The sequence below is a fragment of the Pempheris klunzingeri genome, chromosome 20 (assembly GCF_042242105.1).
Source record: "Pempheris klunzingeri isolate RE-2024b chromosome 20, fPemKlu1.hap1, whole genome shotgun sequence".
Classification (NCBI taxonomy): Eukaryota; Metazoa; Chordata; class Actinopteri; order Acropomatiformes; family Pempheridae; genus Pempheris; species Pempheris klunzingeri.
In genome coordinates this window covers 6,024,903-6,046,983 of record NC_092031.1, presented here as the reverse complement: position 1 = coordinate 6,046,983, position 22,081 = coordinate 6,024,903, and the positions used below count along the sequence as shown (strand labels likewise).

General features: G+C 41.6%; 2 protein-coding genes across 2 annotated transcripts; one reads left to right on the top strand and one right to left on the bottom strand.

The window, feature by feature from the left end:
- Positions 1–18: 18 nt before the first annotated feature.
- LOC139219373 (guanine nucleotide-binding protein subunit alpha-13-like) lies at positions 19–10,237 on the bottom strand. The gene is made up of 5 exons (XM_070851198.1): positions 9,945–10,237; positions 8,869–9,095; positions 5,297–5,347; positions 3,792–3,992; positions 19–2,157 (listed from the first exon to the last, which is right to left on the bottom strand). Exons 1-5 carry the CDS (start codon positions 10,225–10,227, stop codon positions 1,786–1,788), a joined length of 1,134 nt encoding a protein of 377 aa, XP_070707299.1. The 5' UTR covers positions 10,228–10,237; the 3' UTR covers positions 19–1,785.
- Positions 10,238–11,190: 953 nt separating this feature from the next.
- On the top strand, positions 11,191–21,773 carry LOC139219372 (regulator of G-protein signaling 9-like). The gene is made up of 17 exons (XM_070851197.1): positions 11,191–11,259; positions 12,990–13,086; positions 13,755–13,777; positions 13,939–14,076; positions 15,576–15,627; positions 15,715–15,773; positions 15,849–15,925; positions 16,013–16,094; positions 17,792–17,854; positions 18,637–18,666; positions 18,803–18,864; positions 19,728–19,841; positions 19,973–20,088; positions 20,307–20,394; positions 20,893–21,031; positions 21,128–21,210; positions 21,432–21,773. The coding sequence occupies exons 1-17, from the start codon at positions 11,191–11,193 to the stop codon at positions 21,661–21,663; spliced, it is 1,524 nt and encodes a 507-aa protein (XP_070707298.1). The 3' UTR covers positions 21,664–21,773.
- The last annotated feature ends 308 nt before the right edge of the window (positions 21,774–22,081 follow it).

The window sequence follows — 22,081 nt, the reverse complement described above, 5'->3', positions numbered from 1 at the left end:
AAGGAAAGAAGAGCCTACTTTCATTAGAAAAGTGTATTTTATTGATAGGGTTAGAGTGGCATGAGACTTGGCACAGGAATGAATTGCATAAAGTGATGAAAAAAATTACATAAAAGTACATCTACATCAAAGGGTTATCTTCATTGGAAAAAAAAGCACTGATTTGAAACATTTAGAAAGGGAAAATATGCCATTTCTACAACCATTTACATATAAGGAGATAAACCTGAATATTATTTACATGGCAACAGATTACAGTATGTACAAAGCCAGGACTGGAAGCAAACTGACGCACACAGGAGCTACATTTTTTGGAGAAAAAGCATAAACTGAGCAGTTCCAAGAAAGCATGGGGTGATTTGGCAGAGAAACAGATTTTAACAGTGCCTGGAAGTTGTCCTCTAACAAAGATTGGCCCCCCACAGAATACAGTCGCTGCCAAAACTATTCAACTCCAGTAGCTTTTTTTGTCGACATTTTTTTCCTGCAAACTGAAAATGTATTTTAAAGGGAGCTCCTAAACAGCACAAGATTGTGCTTTCAGACACGCCTGGAGTCATAACTCAGTGCCAACACAGATAATCCACATGACAGGTTACATCTTACCATAATAATGTTGGTTACAGTATATTCAGACAAATCTAGTGAAAATCTCTGTACATCTATTAACAGACATTCATCATTCAGGCAAACAGGGGAGGTCTGTCCCTTTACAAGGCATCTAATCAGAGAAGAAAACAAAGTGAGAGAGAGACGGGGATTCTGGGTCAGCGTTCAGGGGTCAAAGCCAGGAGGACACAGCACTGAACACCACCCAGCTGAGTGTACTGCGGCCTGGCTGAGTCTCACTGCGCCGCCACCCAGAGGAACATTAGATTATTCAGTTAGTTCACCAACAGTGACATCAACATTAACGCTGGTTTTGATCCAACCCTGAGAAAACAGTGGACTGCATGTTCACTGCAGTAATTTTGCCCTCTAGAACAACAAATATAGGACAAGTTACATGGAAAAATTGCATCTCAATTATCTGTTCAAAGGCAGCTATGATTGGCTTTAACTCTACTAGAGACACAGGCACAAATGCAGGATTTAAACAGTGATCAGGTCTCCATAAGACATCATATGGAAAGGTTCAGTCTCTCGGTTGTGCCCTTTTCATGTGTTTTTCCACAGACAAGGTGCCAGTGCTGGAGCCATTTTGGCCTAAATTAATTCAGTGTTTGGACACAGCTTCGCAAATCAACGATGATCTAGGAGCATTCTGACCGTCTAACTCTTATCTGCATGTTGTTTAAACAAATGTACTAATTTCACCATTCCTGTATTTGCTGCCTAGCAAGTTGTATATCTGGTTTAGAGACCATATGCCCGGTTTGTAAAAAGGTTTTGCAGGTTTCCACAGCTAGGCACTGGCGTTGGAGCCAGCACCAGCACCTTGTGAGTAGAAAAGCCCCAGTGTGTCTTGTGCTGTAAGGCAGCGCTCAGGCCGGAGGAGTCTCAAGACGAAGCAGCAAAGATCAGATGTTCTCCAACATCCAAACCGCCTGCTGTCCCTCTTTATAACCAAAGTCTGTCCCACTGACTCGTTCCCCTACCAAACCCTGAACTAACAAGAAGGCCAACTCTTCGAAGAGGAGAGTAAAAACTAATATAAAAAACGGCTGAAGAAGAATGCTGACGTCTATCGGATTCTTCTGAGGCTGCTCTCTCCCACGTCCTCGTCAGGAGCGAGGGGGTGGCTTGTCCCCATTCAGGTCCTCTATTTTCACAGGTCGACAGGGGTCATTGGAGCATGAGCTGTTTGAGGTTGTCATGGAGGATGGTGTCCTTGACGTCCCGGAACACCAGCCTGATGTTCTCCGTGTTGATAGCCGTGGTGAAGTGGTGGTAGAGGGGCTTCTGGGTGGCATCGCGTCTCTTGGTTCGGAAGCACTCCACCATGAACGCCTGGACGTCCGACAGGCTGTGCTCCTGCCCGGTGTACTCGGGAAAGTAGTCCTTGAGCGCAACGTTCTTCACTTTCTCCTCCAGCAGGTCTGTCTTGTTCAGGAAGAGGATGATCGAAACGTTGACGAAGACGCGGTTGTTGACGATGGTCTCGAAGATGTTGAGCGACTCACGCAGTCGGTTGGTCTGCCTGTCCTCCATCAGCACCTGTTAAAGACAATGAAGGAATTAAACACAGTCATTACTGCCAGTACTAGTACTGTGTACTAGATGTAATTAAAGTAGAAATAAGAATAAAGAGAAATTAATTAACATTAACAGAGTCACCTAGAGTTCAAAATCTTGGTACATCATGTCCGATCGAGCTGGCCTTTTAATAAAATATGGGTGTGTATTTGTTCCAAACCATTTGCTACAACATATTCAGTTTGGTATTCAATTCTATTTTCATTCTAAATTGGTAATATCTTAGCATGTGCACAACATAAATGTGCGCTCCAGCCAGAAAGCTTTGGCAGTGGCTCAGTTCTCATCTGTTAGCTGGGTTGGAAGAGCCACCTGTGTCATCTATAGTCACTGTTTGGGGGCATTATGCATTATTATTGCCTGCTTGTAAGTAAAACGCCACATCAGGCAAGTAAAGTATAGCTACGCACAGAAAAATCAGGCCTAAAGATAAAATCTCTGTTTCCATACAACATCCAATTTGAAACGTTTCTTTTCTTAAAGACGACCTCAGTGAAATGATTCTGCTAATGTTAGTGTGCTTTAGGGCTGCTGCTCACACAACTCTGCTAATAAATGAAACAAGTTGTACAGGGATGAGTACAAATTGACTTGAGGCAAGTAGATTTCTGACCAACTTGCCTGACTGGACAAGTGGGGACAAAAAAAACCCAACTTGAAGCCTGATTATAGTTTCCCAGCTGAGTTACAGCAACAGGAGACACAGAGTGATAGATTGGGAGAGAACTATGCTGAACTTGGGTATGTCTGAGGAAATACAAAAATGGAGAGATCCAGACTCCTCTGAAGAGAATATGGGATTCGGCCAGCTGGGCCGATATTATCATATTAAAAATGAGACACAGCAACAAAGAAACAGCAAAGATATGTTTGAGGTAATTTAGGAAGGAGGAGTGTCATTATTACATAGTTTACCAGCCAGACAGCTTTGTTTTCCAACTGAAAAATATCCTACACAGCTAAATGTATTGGTCATAATGACATAATAAGTGAATTTAGGGAATCCAACATGTTGGTGTATATTGAAAAAAAATAAAAAATTACTTTAGATGATACATCAGTTTTTTTTTTATTTTTTTTTTTAACTTAAATATTATAATAACAATATCGCCCTCAAAAATGTAGTCTGGGTCAATCTTTGTACAAAAAATCTTATACTGTGTTTATTTCTTCTGAACATACTGAACTATGACCCCAAAACTGAGGTATGTATCAAAGTGTGAATTGTACTGTAAAGATGATGTATTATACTAAATCAGACTTAAGGCCAATGGGTGATTTCCATTTAAATATAAAAAAGAGTTCTGCAACAGTGTGTCTTTGGAAATCACTTTTTAAATGGTACAGCAGAGCAAAATAAGTTTTATTTGTGCTAATCTACACGTGCTGCAAGATAAATAACAACGCCTCTACAGAATAAGTGTGCGTGTATAGACACAGCAAACTTATCAAAAAGTCACCAAACATTATCTGCTAGAACAAACTGATTAATGTGCCGCTTATCAGGCTATTACGAGTGTGTGTGTGTGTGTGAGAGAGGAAATGAGATGCCATAGCCAGCGTCTGCCACAGCAACGTGTTGTTGTTTTTTTTACCTGGTCGTATTCAGAGGAGGAGACGAGGAAGAGGATGGAGGTGACCGAGTCGAAACACTCGAACCAGCGCCTCCGCTCCGACCGCTGCCCTCCCACGTCCACCATCTTGAAGGGAACGTTCTTGATTTCAAAGTCATACTCGTGGATGCCCTTGGTGGGTTTACGGGCCAGCAGGATGTCCTGTTGACTGGGAAGATAATTCTGGAGGAGAGAAGGAGAGACAATGAGCGAGTGTCTGCGTGCACGGAGAATTAAAAAGGAGAAACAACATATTACAGCTAAAAGCAGAGAGTTTGTTTCATATGGAATTAGCAGGTTACTTTAGATCCTCACGAAACGGTTTGTTCCAAACTTAATTTTGGATATCGGTGAAAGAAATACATGATTATAGGGGAGGTTTTAACTGCTGTTTTAGTCCAATTTAGGGAAATACTTCATTCAAACAGTCCGTACTAAAGGGTCAACAATATGAGTTTATAACTGGCTTCTATCTGGTTCCACTGAAACCTCACAGTCTAAACTGGAAGCTAAGAAGTTGGATCTAAAGGTGGAGATTTCTACTGAAGATTGGAAGCTCAGAGACAAACAATCGACACTAAGTGACAGAAAATCATGGGAATATTCCTGATACTTGTTTTGTTAAGATATTTGAAGAGTCTCCTTCACCGTTTGTTGATTAAAATAACGTTTTGGAAGGAGGTTATTAATATGGTCAATCTTTGTAATGTCTGGCAAAAGTGAGACAAAGGGGAGGGGGAAAATTATGAAGAAAAAAAAGATTAAAAAGAGATCATTCAAAAGAATGGGGATATTCGGCAGTACTTTGATGAAATCAAGGAAAAATTCCAGCTCTTATGAAATAAATTCTGCTCATATGTATAATTTGTTTCTGCAGTGTTCACCAAATTAAATCTAAAGACTTTTTATTGCCACCAAAATGCAATTCGATGCCTTTCCTACACTCATATCATCCAAAGGATAGAAACTTGAAAAACCAGCCTTGAATTATTTATCAGTACAATACCACATTTTTTCTGTCCTCCTCAGCAGTCCTAATGACAATCTTTAGTTTGTGATATTGTTGGGTTTTTACTATAATCAACACTCATTCCTTATAACAGTTAGCAGCAGTGATCTGATGATGCTGCACTAAAAAGGATTGAACGGGCTCCTGCAGCACAATCTCACTTTTGATTTCGGACGTTTTTTGTCGAGGAAACTGAATTAAATACTTTTAGAGACTTTTAAGACTTGCTGACCTGTTATATTGACTGAATTACTCTGGACTTTATCAAACGTCCCACATCACCAAGACTGAGGTGCAGTTTCCAGTTCTCTCATGACAAAGTGGTCCGCTTCCCCGCCAAAATGTCAGCATTATCTTTGGTGATCAGCCATTTTTAGTTGCTTGTCAGCTAACCTCAAATTGTCTAGACATGCTGCAATATTAACTATAATTTGTACACGTCCGATTATAACAATCAGTGCAGGCAGAAACAACTTACCGGCTCGCCAAGCTTATCCAGATTATCCAAGAAATACTTCACTGACTCACCCTGCGACAGGACAGAGCAGGAATTTCTGTTAATTCTACACAATTCGTTACATTCAGTCAATTTAACCATAAACACAGTACAGTTTGCATTCAATACACACGGACTAACTGATATTATTGCATTTGGTAGAATAGGTTCGTTGCTGCTGTGGAGACACAGAGCCGCCACGGGACAAAATCTCTTATTTGCTGCCACACAGGAACACACACAGACACACACACACAGACACACACACAGGTAATCTGTTTGCTTTCGCTTCCAAAACTGTGTGTCCGCCTGAGAGCTGAGTCTGCTCTGAGTAGCTGAAGCAGGATGCAAAGTATTTGGTGTTGCAGCAGACACGTGTTTGTGTCCCTTTGATGTATACAGAAGTGCGGCTAGCTTTGTAAGTGTGTCTATGCGCGTATGTGTGTGTGTGTGTGTAGGGGTGTTTTTCTAGCTTGTTCTGACTCTGTTCATGTGCAATTAGTGCAAGCCCAGACATGAGGCTTTCAAGACTATGCATTCCTTTATCTGTGCGTGTGTGTGTGTCCTGTACTCGACATAAACCAAAAACTGACTGTAAAAAGCAAAACAGATTTGACGGTCATCTTTCCTGTGCTTCTACAAAGACACGCCAAGCCTTTTTCAGGGGATTATTTTGCATTGATGACACAGTAAAGCATCACACTCGCCAGAAAATTCTAATTTTATCCATAGTAGCGATTGTTTGAGTTGCATTTCTGAGGGCTAGAGCGACGTACCATCCATTTCCTCTCACTGAAAGCACCTTTTGATCTTTTAAAAAACTAACCTGACCTGAAAAACCTGTGTGTGTGTGTGTGTGTGTATACGTAGCATGGCGTGGCACTACGCTAAACCTGGAGAAACAGGAGCTACTATTCTGGCTGATTTTTTAATTTTGGCCACAATTCTGGCTTCACTTGAGTAAAGGAGCTCAAATCTGAGGGGACTGGGGGTTTTGAAATCAGAGAACGATTTTTTTTTTTTTTTTTAAAAAAGGAGAAGAGAAACAAGAGGAGCGTTCACTCCGTGCTCTTTCCGTTCATTATAAAGCATGACAACACCTGCACTTTAATATCAGTGACCCATAAAAGCAAAACAGCAACATCGGATAACAATGACAGCATGTCATTTGAACTGTGGCAGATCTACAGGGGCTTTCTGCCACTTGTCGTTTAGCTTGTGTTGCTGAGGTGAGAAGAGAGAGACAGAACATTTATGGCCAACTGTGTGAACTTTGTGCGACACAAAGAGACAGAATCCGTGTGTGGTTTCAGTCTGTACATGTGTTTTTAATGATGATTACGAGCAAGCCCGAAGGCGCTTGTGATTTGTGATGCAAATACTTAAAGGGCATGGTCCAAACACAATGGGCTGTATCTGCTGGCAGAAAAACAAATTAGCCCTCACTAACAAGAGCAGGGAAAATATAAACAGCTCCCAAAAGAACAACTCTTCAGCTGCTGCTTCTAGTTATCATTTGTGTGTCCGTGTCTGAATGGGAAAGCTAGTGTTTTGGAGAGATGATGCCCTCAAGTTTGACATTTGATATCGAGGTTTTCTACATCACAGAGAGGCTGCAACTCTTAATCATTTTCTTTATAGATTAATCTGCAGATTTGTTTGGCTAATTGTAATCCTAAAAGTCAGAAAAGGGTTTGAAATCCATCACAATTTTCCAAAACCCAAAGTGACAACTTCAAATGACTTGTTTTTATCCAAAACCCCAAAATATTCAGTTTGAGTTCAAGTTCATTTAACACAGTAAAAAGATCCTCACACTTGAGAAGCTGAAACCATGAAACTTCAGTCAATTTTGCTTGATAAATAAAAAACAGCTACCAAAATAGTTACTAATTTCCTTGATTGAGTGAATTAATCTGATATTCTGCTGTGCAGTAGTCGGTATGCATGTATAGGTAGTCCTGTAATGAGTTACATCGACTGTAAATTTCAGTGAACTTTGTAAAGCACTATGAGACACTCTGTTGTGATATTGGGCTATACAAATAAAATTGAATTGAATTAAATACACAATTAAAACAATGACTTAGTATGAAAACTTAGAAATGTCTAAACATTTTCTAATCAATAGTCTATAAAATGTCTGAATATCTATAAAATGTCACATCATCTTTGAAAAGGTGATGTGTTCAGTTTGTTTTTTCCTATCCAACAGTCCAAAACTTAATGACAGTTATTCTAAAATGATTAAAAACGGAGAAAAGCACAAAAGGCACATCTGAGAGGCTTGAACCAGCAAATGTTTAGTAGTTGGGCAACATAAATGATCAAATTAGTCATTTAATGTCACTATCGCAATTCGTTTTCTGTTGACGGACTAAACAACATATTGTTTCTGCATATATTTTCAAATTTTGATTAACAGATTAAACATTTGTTCTTTTTCATGAAAAAAAACAAACAAAAACTTGTTAAGCTACTAAAATCTGAAGACCTGCTGCCTTTTTGATTTCTAGGACAGTAACTTGAATATTTTTGGGTTTTGTATTGTTGGTCAGACAAAACCACAAATCTGAAGATGCCAACTTACACTGTAGGAACTTGTATGAGGTGTTATTTTAACATTTTATATGCCAAAATATATGAACATAATGTTTAGTAGCAGCCCTACATGCACAGAGAATGAATATATATGTGTGTACGTGTGTAACTTTGGGTGTGAGAACCAATACTGCCAAGTGGGAGAGCTCTGTTTGTAAGCATAAAGCTGTTTAACTACAGATCAACATTCCTGCTCTGATCACTCTTATTCCCCTTTCTGTCTGCACAACCGGCTCGCAACAACAAGCTGAGTGTGTGTGTGTGTGTGTGTGTGTGTGTGAAAAGGCCATTGAGAACAGTTGAGCCTTATGCAACTGACAGAAACATTTCAATTTTCTGCTTTTGTCTCAGTCCTGAAGGCAACTTGGAGAAGTGCGTCCCCTATTCTCTCCTCAACTGCCGGACAATGTATGAACTTCATCACATGACCTGACAGCTCGCATAAAATTAAACAAATACAAGGAAGCACAGGCTGTGAAAGTAATACCTGGCAAAATAAGGCCACCAGAAAGTCCCATTTCAGTGTGCCGTCGACCACAAATGTTATTCTGGGGTAAACGTTAGTTTGTTAAAACATGCATGCTGACAGCCAAGACATAAGGAGCGGGGAGAGGTGTCAACAGGAAGCTGACTCAATCACATGTCTGACCGCTCAACAGAGAGACGGAGACAGAGAGACAGAGAGCGAGGGAGAGAGAGCACGCCAGAGATACAGGGAGAGAGGAAAGGGGGGATGAATTGAGAATAAAATCAGTTTCACTTTCTGTTTTCACTGCCTTCCCCGCCTTTCAACCCTCCAGCTCTCAACTCAGAACACCAAAAAACCTCTTATTGGATTTGGTGATAGAGATCAGTGTCTGAGAGCCACATCAAGAAAAACTGTGCTACAAAAACAACGTGGCCACCCTCACCTCTCAGTAAAGCTACTTCAGTGTGTGTGTCCTGCCACCTACCAGCTGAAACTCCCTGCGACGATCATATGCGTTCTGTATGCCCGAGTCCACCCACAGAGCTTTGATGGCAGACAGGTAGTGCAAGAAGACGGACGTCTCCAGCTGCCCGCTGGCCATCTTAGCCGACCGGGTGTCGAACGCCATCAGGCTGTCTCCGTGCCGCTGGTTGTCCGGGTCACCCCACGGGATGTGCAGCTTCTCCCGGGCGTCCACCAACACACGAACACCTGTAGAGGAAGTGAAAAGACCAAAGTGAGAGAGGCCCACTGATGGTGTCCTAAAAATCAAGCTGACCACATGTGGAAGAGAGACAAGAAGAGCTGGTTAACCTCTTGTTAACAGCAAACTAGTAACTAACAACTAACAGGATGATGATTTTAAGACAAACATAGTCCTCTATCACAAATCTTTCTATAAAAAGACCATCAAAAGGTGCCCACATTTCCCTCTGATTCACTCATTTGAACCTGCCTCTGTAATAATTAACCTCATAACCATGCACAGGAGGTGGAACACCTGACCTTGCATACAGAGCAAATGCTACATTTTTTAAAATCAAATTTCAAAATATTTTGATGACACTTGGAGATGAACTCAACTGTGCTCTTTCAGGTGGTTTAGATTGCTCTGAGCTGCATTGTATAGAGAGTCCCTGTTGTTTAGTGTCCTCCCTGTACATACAAAGAGTGGACAAACAGGAACACCTTGCAGCATAATGCTCTGGTGGGTTTGCCCTCCATTAGCTACATCCCTGGCTGAGCTGTTGAGCAACAAAACTTGCCCGTGGCTGTTTGAAACCGCCTTCCTGTGGCCAATGGCTATGATTGCCATTGAAAACTGTATATACACATCAAGTCTGTAAATATATCAAGTCTTAAAAAGGGGAGACTTCAGCAGAAACACGGATCATAAGGGTGTGCCGACAGCAGATGTAGACTGTTTATGAATGTCCTCTCAGCCAGCCCAGCGCTGCTACACAGATGTGGAAACTTTCCCATCCATTTTAAGCGCCTTTCTGCGGCAGCAAACCGGGTTATTTCCTCTCCAAACACACCCGCCGCCGGCAGCGAGGTTACCTTTGATAACATTGCTGTAAATCGTGGCTCTGAAGTCCTCTCGGGCTCGCTGGTCGAAGTCCTGGCCGTGGATGATCCGCATTTGTTTGAGGAAAGTCGACTTGCCGCTCTCGCCAGCGCCGAGCAGCAGGATCTTCACCAGCCGTTTCACGTACGTTTTCTCCCGGGAGAGGCATCTGTCGATCTCCTTGGACTTTCGGAGCTGCTCCACCTCGCCGCTGTTCAGCAGGCAGACGGGTAGACAAACTTTTAACACGGACCTGGTCGGCAGGAAATCCGCCATGTTCGCACAAACTTCATCGATGCTAATTTGATGCGCGTTCGCGGGGCGCGGGCACGGGACCAAGCCCCTTCCCTAAACTCAGGAAGTAGTGCAGCTATTTACCACCAACCTTAACTCACTCCACACTTACTTGTTTATGTCTAGTTGGCTCTCGCAAACATCACATTTTGCCTGTAGCCACGTTTGCCTTGACACATAGAAACACAACTTTAGAGGTTCATGTAGAAGAATGTCAGTTAGCTTAAGCAACCGTCAGTTTTAACGGTCTTAACGACCGTTTACAACCAAAGCGCTCGGTTTAAGTAAACTTAAACACTCTGTGGGGTTTATATCTAACAAAATAATGTAATATATTTGAGCTAAGTTTGTAAAATAAATCGGAATAGCAGATTTAGCTAACCGGCGGTGCCATGTCCCCCCCTGCTGGTTCACTTTAGTAATTGCATAACATATTATATGTTACCTTCAGGGATTGTTGGAAATATGACAACTACATTTGAACGCACTTTAAAAAGAGTAATAAAATGGGAAATTTAGATCAAGATTCTATGAGTCGGCCTTTTCTGAGGTTTTTGTAGTATTGATGAGGTGATAATCACGGAATAGTCGTTGGTATTTGATGGAAAAAAGTGCTATTTAAAGTTTTATTCTTTCTGAGTTTTCTCTATAGTTTGATGAAAGTAATTCATATTGTGGATTCGCATGGTTGGATTCTATCACATACTGCCTTAAAGCTAATTTAATTATCAGGCCTACGTGAATGCGGAAAATGGGAAAGTAACAGCATGTTTGTGATTTCCTACCTCCCGACTAGGAGCTCAGTGGGAACACGTGAAGACAGCATCAGTATCTATCACTGCACTTCCCCTCCAGCATCCCCACACGACACAGGGCTCACAGGCGGCAGTATCACTGTGTGTGTGTGTGTGTGTGTGTCTGAGAGACGGAAAATCATTAAAAACAATGACCATCAGAAACGCAATCCGGGATCATGGACAGAGGTATCGACCACGGATGGCTTGTCTCAAGAAGGTAGGCTCTGCTTTTATATCAGGGATGGTTTTCACAGCCCTGCTCAGGCTTGGAGACTATACCTGCGGACGCACCTATAGATAGGTCACTTATTCGGTTTGAATGCTCTAACGCAATGCTTGGGCTGGAGTGGTCTGCTGTACCCTCATAAACACTGTCTGTGTTAATGTTTGCTCCTAGAAACTGCGTTAGCCTCTAAAACTATATGCGTTATCTACAGGTTCTCAGACTAATCCTGGTTTTCCTGATGCTTTTAGTGCAGGTTAGACATTTTTGTGAGGCAACAAAGCATGCAAATGCAAAACAACAACAACAACAACAACAACAACAAAAGCAGATAAATATACCATGCTTTAATTATGAGTGCAAATCTGAATTTTAGAGTAAAAAATACCATTTTATAAGTTTTCAGAAATACATGTAGGTTAACAGCATGACAAGACAACAAACAACAAATGCCATGTTGCTTTCAGTGTGCTTCTGTCTGTCACATTAAATGTTAGACCGTGTTTTCTTGCAACCTTTTCACAGTGATAAGGTCATTCAGTTTAATAAGCACTAAGCCTGGATCAGTATCAGTGCTTCCATCTACACCAACCAGGCGCTGGGAAGAACTTAATCCAGGCACCGTGTATTGGAAAACAGCAGCCTGGTCCTGTGGCCAGAGTGGGGCTCGACTCGCCATCCACCATTTCAAATTCACTCGCTCCAGGGGCTGGATATTCATAATGAAATAATATTTGGCATTAGAGAAATTGTGCAGGAAATAGTTAAGACAAAAAGGTCTTTCATTAGCAAAATATTTTCAGAGTCTCTTGATCCAGCACTCAGGATGTCCTGCTCTCCAGGGGAATGCTCCCAGAGAGCTAATTTCCAGGAGAACTTTTGGTCCATGAAAGCCCACTTTGGTCCGGCTCTGCCTGGGGCTTATAGCCTCTCCAGGACGACTTCAAAGCACAAAGCCACTTCAAACAGGCCCGGGAGTCAGCCACTCTCTCTGTCTCTCTCTCTCTCACACACACACACACACACACACACACACACACACACACACACACACACACACACACACACACACACACACACACACACACACACACAAACTGAGTTAATGCACTGCATGATTTCTTGAAAGAGCACACCTGAGCTGTGGGAGCTGTGGGATCAGATTACTGAAAAAAACTGTTTAGAGGGCAGTGACTCACCGCAAAACCTCCCACACGACCAAACAAAAGCCATGAGCTCAGGTCAGGAAACAAACCTCTCATCTCACCTCTCGACATGTTTGAATGCAGCGTTAAGGTTCAGATCTAATTCTCATGCATCTTTTTTGGGCGGAAGAGTGGCGCTGTGAGAGTCGGCTAGTCGCGGCCACTAAATCACCCAGCGTTTGTCTTATAGGAAGTATTCATTACGAGGTTTGTTAGTGAGCCTTAATATCTCAGGGGGGACAATTTTCCCTCAGAGTTTTCAAATCTATGAGCAGCAATTTGATGCCATTTTTGTAAATCTTCCATTAACCAGAAAAGGGGTCCAAAGGGATGTTGTGCACGGTGGCACCATCATGTCCAGTTATTTTGGTGCAGATTTAACCAACAAATCCATCCAACCCTTTTCTAATCCAGAAATTACAGTATGTGCAGCCCTGTTTTCCTGCTCCTACAACCTGTTGTCAAAGCAATCTGTTGGCATGGCAACCTAGTCTCACCCCCCATAATATTCCTTTGCAGGCAGAGAAGGTGATACTGGAGATGCAGGACCCCAAAACAGGAGTGAAGTCGCAGCCTCAGAGACTGGTTATCACAACAATACCGCACGCTCTCACTGGTAAAGACGACACACACACACACACACACACACACACACACACACACACACTGATGAATGCACATATACAGTAGTACACACTCGATGTTATTCAGCAGCTGGATGAGTGATTGTGCCACTGGAGGATACCAGAGCTCTGGGCTCAAACTGGAGAGCTACAGATTTAATCTCCATGACAACCCCCACAGTCTTGGAGTCAGGGAGAGGGAAAAAGTAGGAGGTGAAGGAGGAGGATGATGATTGAGCAGGCGAGAGGAAAACAGCAAGAAACAGAGACGGAGAAACAAGAGAGATCAGACAGCGAGGAGGAGAAGGAGGAGGAGGAAGAAAAAGAAGAGCGGCAACCTAGACTTCTACGTCATCTGAGAGATTCGAAAACAGCTGAATGAATAAAACTATGCCAACATGCAAACTGCTTCTTCTCTTCTTCCCTTTTTCCTCTTTTCCTTTCCTCCTTGTTCACTGCTGTGCTCCCTCCACAGACCCTCTCTTCCTCCCCCTCTTCTCTCTCCCGCTGTCTGTCTCCCCACATTAGCTGTGGGGGCTCACGGGCTGTCAGCACAGCCGGTCACCCACCTGCCCATCGACACGCAAACCACAGCACTGACTCCTCAATGTTCTTGATGCTTCATATTAAATTACCTCTGACTTCCATCTTTTGTCCTCAGGTGAAGACATAATTGCGTGGTTAGTGGACAGATTCCAAATAGACGCACAAGGTGAGAGAAGAGGGTGTTTGTCAGAAATCCTGTTTTTATGATGTTATCATGAGGTCTTATGTGAGTCCTTTCAAGTCATTAGAGTTGGTCGTGACCCTCCTTTGAAGTGAATATCACCAGAAATGCCACGGAGGCTCTTAAATTCCTGTCTGTTTCCTCTTCAGAGGCGAAGAGTTTCGGCTCTACGCTGGTGGCGTTAGGATACATCTACCCTCTACAGGACCACAAACGTTTAGTGATCAAACCAGATGCATCCCTCTATCGCTTCCAGGTAAACGTGCCACATTTCAAAACTTACCTTCCCTCTGAGATTTTGGCCATCTTCTGAAAAATTATGTCTAACCAGGCTGATGTAAATATAAAGTTTTAGCACTTTCGACAGGACTCATAGGAAGCTTCGACTTTTTACCCTTAATCTTGAATTCTGGAATCGTTGGGTCTGTCTTTTAATTAAAGAGTTTGGTCTAGACCTTTATGGAAAATGCTTGAGATAGCATTTGTTATGAATTAGTGCTATATAGATAAAGACTGATTGACTGATTTAACTTTAAAGGTCCCATATTATTCTCTTTTTTAAGTTCAGTACTTAAATTTGGCAGTCCTACTAGAGCAGGTTTACATGGTTTCATGTTCAAAAAACACGTTATTTCTCAGACATGGCTGCAGCAGCTGTTTTCAGCCTCAGTCTGAACCCTCCATTTTAGAGGAACAGAAACAATTTCGCCTTTGACATCTTCGTGTTACTGGGAACTGACATTAGGGAAGGAAGAACAGCGAACAGAGAGGTTTATTCAGCAGGTTTTCAGTGGGCGGGACCATCAGTCAGCTGAGGGGGTGGAGGAGGTCGCACCATTAACGGATCCCCTTATGACATCATAACGGGAACCAAATCTAAACGGTGTGTTTTCACATTTACTGAAAGATGAAGAACTATAGAAACAGAGGAAAAGGACAGGGAACAGAGAGGGAACACATATTTATGCTCAAAAGGCATTAAAAAGTGCATTTTCCATAATATGGGAACTGCAAAGGTGCCCTGTGGAGTTTTCTGAGTGGGTCCATGCTGTGCATTTGCAAGAGGATGCACAACAGTTAAACAACAGTTTGTGCTGGTAACTAAAATGGTGTTATGAGGAAGGAAATTCCACAGTGAGTTTCCACATTTTTGTTAGACTGCAAGGATACACGCAACACGTTTTGCTTTTGTTTGTTAAAAAGAAAACTCCACAGGCCGCCTCTTAACTTAACCTTTCTTTGCTTAAGCACATAGTAACTTAAACTGAGATAATTAATGTTGAAACTGAGGATTATTTTCATTATTCATCTATCTGTCAATAGTTCTTTTGATTAAATTTAGAAAATGTATAAGAAATTCTGAAAAATGCCCATCTCAACTCCCCAAAGCATAAAGTGGTGTCCTAAAGATACTTTATGATGTTATAAAACAGAAAAAGAGACACTTTTGAGAAGCTGGAACCAGCCAGTGTTTGGCCGTTTATCTTGATAAATGACTTAAAAGGTTAATATTTGCGGAACACTTATTCATTCAGCCATAGAGTCATGAGGTTGTTAAACTTAATGTTTGCAAATTTCTGCAGAACTGCTCTGCCTGTATAAACATTTCACCATTAGATAGAATAAAAATGCTTGTTTTTTCTCACTAACCTCATTTGGTCTGGTTTTGGTTTCGTGAGCATGATGAATTAACCTAAATATTGGTTCTGCTCTGTAACAGCCACATCCAACTCACATGTGTTTTATCCTCTCCAGACACCGTATTTCTGGCCCGCACAGCAGTGGGCCGTTGAGGATACTGATTATGGTGAGCGTGACTGGAGCTGTACATACTTTATCTCCTGTTTTTGTTACCAGTACTTTCTTAACACTCCTTTCTGTTTCATCATTGAAGCAATCTACCTGGCGAAAAGAAACATACGTAAGAAGGGAATCCTGGAGCTGCATGAACAGGTGAGAACGAGACAGAGAGACCCAAGAGAAAATTTGTTTGCTGACATTTACTGAGGTGTTATTTTATGTCCTCAGGAGCAGTACAACCGTCTTCACAAGTGGATGAATCATAAATGGGATTTCATAGTGATGCAAGCTAAAGAACAGTACAGGTAGGTGTGTGAGAATGCTCAAAGACCTCACTTAAATATAAGACCAAGACGGCGTTATGATTCTGTGTGTTTGTGGGGGATTTTTAGGGCCGCAAAGGAGAGGAAGAAACCGGACCGTGTGGTGTTTGAGTGCCAGGAGAGAGCCTACTGGGTGGTTCACAGACCTCCGGTGAGAATACACACACACACACACACACACACACACACACACACACACACACACACACACACACACACACACAGACACACACACACAGCTTCATGTAGTTATCAGTGGATTGCCAGCAGTCATATCAGTCTGCAGTCTGAAAATAAATTGCACTCCACCTCTATACTTCCCAGGGTATCTAATTATCTCTACCCATGATGCCTCATTACCATTACATGTCCAGTCAGAGGAAAAGGGCACGACTGATTAATATTTCACACTGCGTAGGAGATGTGGTGCAGTGGTTTGCACCTTCTGCTTGCGACATTGTGAGTCTTGAGTTTCACCCTTTTTTTCGTGAGGCTGAATTACTGATCAGGCTCAGTGTGAAACGGCTCCCCAGACCTCCAGGGTCCCTAAAAGACCCATGTTCGCCGTGGGTCATTTGGTTTATGCAATTTGATTAAGTACAAATTTGTTTGGGAATATGTGCCTCCAAAGCAAATATCAAAGATTAATGCAGGTCCTGCTTTATTACATAATCTTTTATTCCACGCCATATTGTGTAAATATGTTACACATTCCTAAATAAAGTTGTTTTCAGAGAAATCAATTATACAGCAACATGTTAATGTTATAATATATAATGATAATAATATGTAAATGTAATGATAATATTTAAATTACCATTAGCCACGATAAGCTAGGTGGTCACACCAGACCAATTAAGGCCGTAGCAGCAAAACCCCTGAGTTTATTAAACTGAACAAGGATTCTTTTTAATACATTTCATTGCAAGTGAAAGATTGTGTTATTTCTTCTTTTAAAAGTTACATAATCTCCCTTTAAAACCGGTTCATGCACAATGCTTATAAAGCAGGAGGAACAGGGGGTCAGCAGGGAACCATCCTCCCTCTCCTGTGTTGAGTTGTGTGTGTATGGATTAAATTTCTGAGCTTCAACGTGCTGACAGGTGTATTCTTTAACTTTGCAGACAACAAGGATGGCCGTTTCCCCTTGCTCTCAGTCTTTATGCTAAGCTAAGCTAGGCTAGTGGCCTTGTGGCTTGTTCTGTGTACTAAACGTACAGAGCTAAGAAACTGTCTCATCATAGCATCGAAAGTGTTCAAGTTTCTTTCCCGAAATGTTCAACTTTAACCCATCTGTAACAAGAAATTACAGAAATGTGCTTTGAAGTACTTCATTTTTTCTTCCACTGAAAATGTTGACAATTTTTCTTCACATGCATTATTAGTTATGGACACTTTTATGTAACTTTTGTTTATTACAAAAGCACCCTCTTTTGCTCAGGGCAGCATAAAATATATACAAAGGGTGTCTGCATTCAAATTGCATAAAAATCAGGATGTATGTTACACAGTCACACTAGACAGTCACATAGTCAGCTTCCTGTCTAAGATAATATTATAATCCAGAGACAGACGTGTCCTGCATACTGGTAAATGTGGTTTCAAGTCAATAAATATTTAAAGCCTCTGCTGTAAACAAAGAAATTTCTCCAAGTTGTGTTTGTAACGTCAAACAGAGAATTCACAGCATCACAGCCTCTTGTTGTATCAGATGGTCAGGAAAAGTGTGACACATTAGAAGCCTACGATTAGCATCATAAACAGCCATCTGCTTTAAATAATTAGTCCTTTTGTAAACACTTTTTTTTGTTGGTGTGTGTGTATATTTGTGTGTGTGTGTGTGTGTAGCCAGGGACTGTGAGTGTTATGGACTATGGACTGGAACGGCGAGCAGATCCTAACACAGCCGAGGTAACAGGTGAGTGTCTGCTTGACCTGTATGAACATAATTCCTGTCAATCAGCTTATAGTAGCTAAGAGGCTGTATTAATACATAGGATCCAGCTGCAGTAAAGGCTGCTTATCTTCCCTTTCACTTCCCTGTCTGCTGTTTTAAATCATATTACTTTTACTAAAACTCTTCTCTTCTCTTCTCTTCTCTTCTCTTCTGCAGGCATTTTCCTACAGACTTTTTTCTACAGACTTTTAAACTGGTTACAGCTGCCCACACATATACACACACACACTCACACACACACGCACACACACACACACACACACACAATCACAACTACATACTTAACCCTTAATCTAACCTGGACTTAAACTTAGTTTCAACTTTAGAGGGGAACTCCACCAATTACAACTTTCCTCCTTCCCTTGACAAGGAAGATGAATACATTGAATAAAAAAGAAAATATCTCTGATGTTGGTACTTTTGTTCTACTTCTGAATCTGCCAGAATTATAGGAGAGCAATGCTGCTTTGGTGGAGTACTCTTTTAACCTTAAAACTAAGTGTTAGCCCTCAAACAGTCCTTCAAGAAAGGAAGAATTATCCAAAATGTCCTCACTCTCAAGGTGTAAATCTCCTCAAATGGTCCTCACAAAGATACATAAACAACCAAATGCCCAGGACACAATATCCCTCTTTATTTCTAAAGATGTAGATTTGTAGATTTATAAATGTATTTGATTTATTCTAATATGACATATAATCTGTAATGTAACATTTAACATCTATTTCTTCCACAGACAGTAACACCTGACTTCTATGAAAGAATCGTGAGTGTGATTTTACTTTCCTTTCGCCCCGTTTCATTCAAAACCAACAGTTGTGTTGACCATTAGCGCTGATCCATACAGACAGGTCTATTTTCCTGACATTTTAAAGCTGTAATTTCTTCTCTGCCTCCTGTAGATGATCTTTACCCAGCAGTCCATCATGAGACCCAGAGTGAAGTCATCTGTATCCATTGGCGCGTAAGCTATTCCATTATGTTCCTGCTCTGCTTATATTTATGACAAACTAGTCGCATTAGATTAGTTGCATCGCACAGTGTGTGTCTCAAAATGGCATACACATGTTTCGCCGTATCTCAACTGGCTGGCCTGCAATTGTAGGGGAGGTGAACGTCATGCATGGATGAGATTTGATGAGAAAATGTGATATAGATACAGATAGATGGTTCAGTGACTTCTTATCATGCTATTTTTGCACTTACAGTGCATACCTAAGAGTGGCATAGTGTGTGGTCTCCACTGCTGATGTACAGTCTGAGAGGGGTGATCCAGGGTGGCTTTGATCTCGGCCATCATCCTCCTCTGTGCCACTGCCTCCAGACTGTCCACTCCCAGTGCAAACATGGAGCGGACCTTCCTCACTAGCTCGTCATGTACGCTGAATATTTTTCATCCTGAAAAAGTGAAGAGAGTGTCAAACAATCCTGGACTGACTCTCTCAAAAATATCACTTATCCCTTGAGCCATGCGTGAACTTTCAGCTAAACCTCATTAAAACTATCGCCACATTTTAAAGATATCCTGCTATTTAGCAAAGAGACAGTCGAATCAAATCTGAAACATAAACATCACGGGGAAGGTAACATATTTTAACATCTGGCCAAACAGATAAGCTGCTCTGCTCACCGATTTACAGCAGCTTGGTTGTTCAGGAATCCAATGATCACTTTGGCTGACATTGAGTGGTGTGACTCACTCCTGGTACACACCTGAGTGTATTGATGTAATGTGATGCTATTTTTAAAAATAATATGCAGGACAGCATTCTCTTTGGCCGCATCATTGTCTGTAATCTTAAAAGTTCTTGTCCCCTGTTCTTGCAGATTGGTGAAGTACTGCACCACTTATAACAACCACGACCCTTTCCTCGCCAAGTGTCTTCCCAGCAACCCCTGGCTCACTGACGATATCACGTACTGGACCCTGAACATGCCCAAGTGAGTCAGCTGAGGAGGATGCATGATTTATGTTGCATTTATTAAGATTCACCTGAATGTTGGAGTGTAATCTAGAGGAACGTGTTCATTTTGTTTAATTGGGTGAATGTCTTCCTCTGTGTGTGTAACAGTGTGGAAATACCGACTAAAATGCGCGTGGAGAGGTGGACGCTCAGCTTTGGAGAGCTGCTCTCAGACCCTAGAGGACGGGATGATTTCAGACTCTTCCTGAAGAAAGAATTCAGCGGTACGATGGTGGTTATTTTAATTAGATAATAGAGAAGAAAAGAAAAACAAGCTGAACAGCACTAATAACAGAAGTGTTATCGTCACGAACTTGCTGCACAGTAGATTCACTTTTGGTCGCACGGTTAATTCATCTTTGAGCCGTTAGAAGGAGCTAAGAATAGTGTGGTAATTGTGTTTGTTTTCTAATATTTTCGATTCTGTTCTGAACCATCTTAGGTGAGAACTTGGCATTCTGGGAGGGATGTGAAGACCTGAGGTGGGGCGATGCTGCGATGATGAGGGAGAAAGCGGAGGAGATTTACAAGTAATGTCTCAAGTTATTCCCTGTGTAGTCTTCTCTAATGAATGTTGATAGGGACTGTTTTGATAAGTAAGTAGGTAAGCAATAGTAGGCAAACATTCTCAGGGTGCAGTTTCTCTAATGTGAGGATTTCCTTTTTAACAAATAAACAATAAATATTTAAATAATTATAAAGAAAAGCAGAAAATCCTTACTTTTGAGAAGCTGGAACCATTAAAACTTTGGCATTTTTTGCATGAAAAATTATGTAAACAATTACCAAAATAGTTTTTCAATAAATTTCCTATCAATCAACTAATATCATTTCAGCTCAAATTATATATAATGTTGAATTGATTGAACCTATAACAAGACATTATATTTTATAAGCTGTTCAGATCAAGTTAAAGTACCTCAACTTTGTACTTAAGTTCAGTACTTGAGTAAATATACATAGTGGCATGCCATCACTGATGGTAGTTTTTCGCGTTTTGTCTGTTTCTTCCACTTTCGTGATCGCAGGGCATTCCTGGCACGTGGTGCCCCTCGGTGGATCAACATCGACGGAAAGACAATGGAAGTCACGGTGAAAGGCCTGAGACACCCACACAGATACGTGCTGGACGCAGCCCAAACTCACATCTACATGCTCATGAAGAAGGTCAGTAAAAACACCAGTAGGTGGGTGTAAACACAAGATAACAGTGGTGTTATATTTCCTTCAAGCTTGTACTCACTGTCATTGTATATCTTAAAGGACTCATATGGTCGCTACATGAAATCTCCAGTGTTTAAGGACACGCAGAAGAAGGCCATCTGTCCTGACGAGCACAAATTCAGGTAAGAGACAGGTTTTAATTCTCAGTCTTTTAACGGCATTTTTCAGACGATGTTGAGCTTTTATCTACTGATTTAACTGAGAAAAGATACAGAACTTACAGTACACATGAGGAAAAGAAAGCATTGACTCTTCGCTGCAAAGGTTGACACTGGAAAAAGTTTTAGGTTTCTCCCTCCTACTTCTCTCCTCCATACACTCTGTCTTTTTTGTGCTGCCCCAGTGACACGCAGTTGGAGCAGAATGCAAGGAACAGGCGGCCCAGTGTCAGCCCCATCATTCTCCGGCAGCAGGAGCAGGAACAGAGGGCCAAGATGGCCGCCACTGGCCCCGTTGACATCACGCAGGTCATGAGCAAACTCAGCAAGCAGGGCAAGGAGGCGCCTCCTCCTCCCACTGCTGCTGCTGCTACTACCACTGCTAAACCACCGTCTCGTCGCACTAGTAGGAGCTGAACAGACACACACACGTGATGTTCAGTGACGTAGGAGTTTTCCTACTAATCAGGCAGGATTAGATCTTATAATTATCATTACATTATTATTATTATTTTATCAAATTATCATTAAATAATTTAGCGGAAGCATTGAAAAAGAGTTCCAGTTTATCCAGAGTTTATTTTTGTAGTCTGATAATGTTTACATTTGAATGCAATTTTAGTTCAAGTTTAAAGCTGCTATAATAGTAATAGTATTTTTTATAATAACAATGGATCAAATGACTGTTTCATATGGAAGGGGTCCCTCGTAGTGATCATCATAGAGAATTATAACCTCACTGCAGTTCCCCAGTTCGCCCACCTGAGCAGCACGTGTGGATCACATCATTACTTCGGTGCCCATGTTGACAGGTTAGAGCAGCCACAAAGCCCAG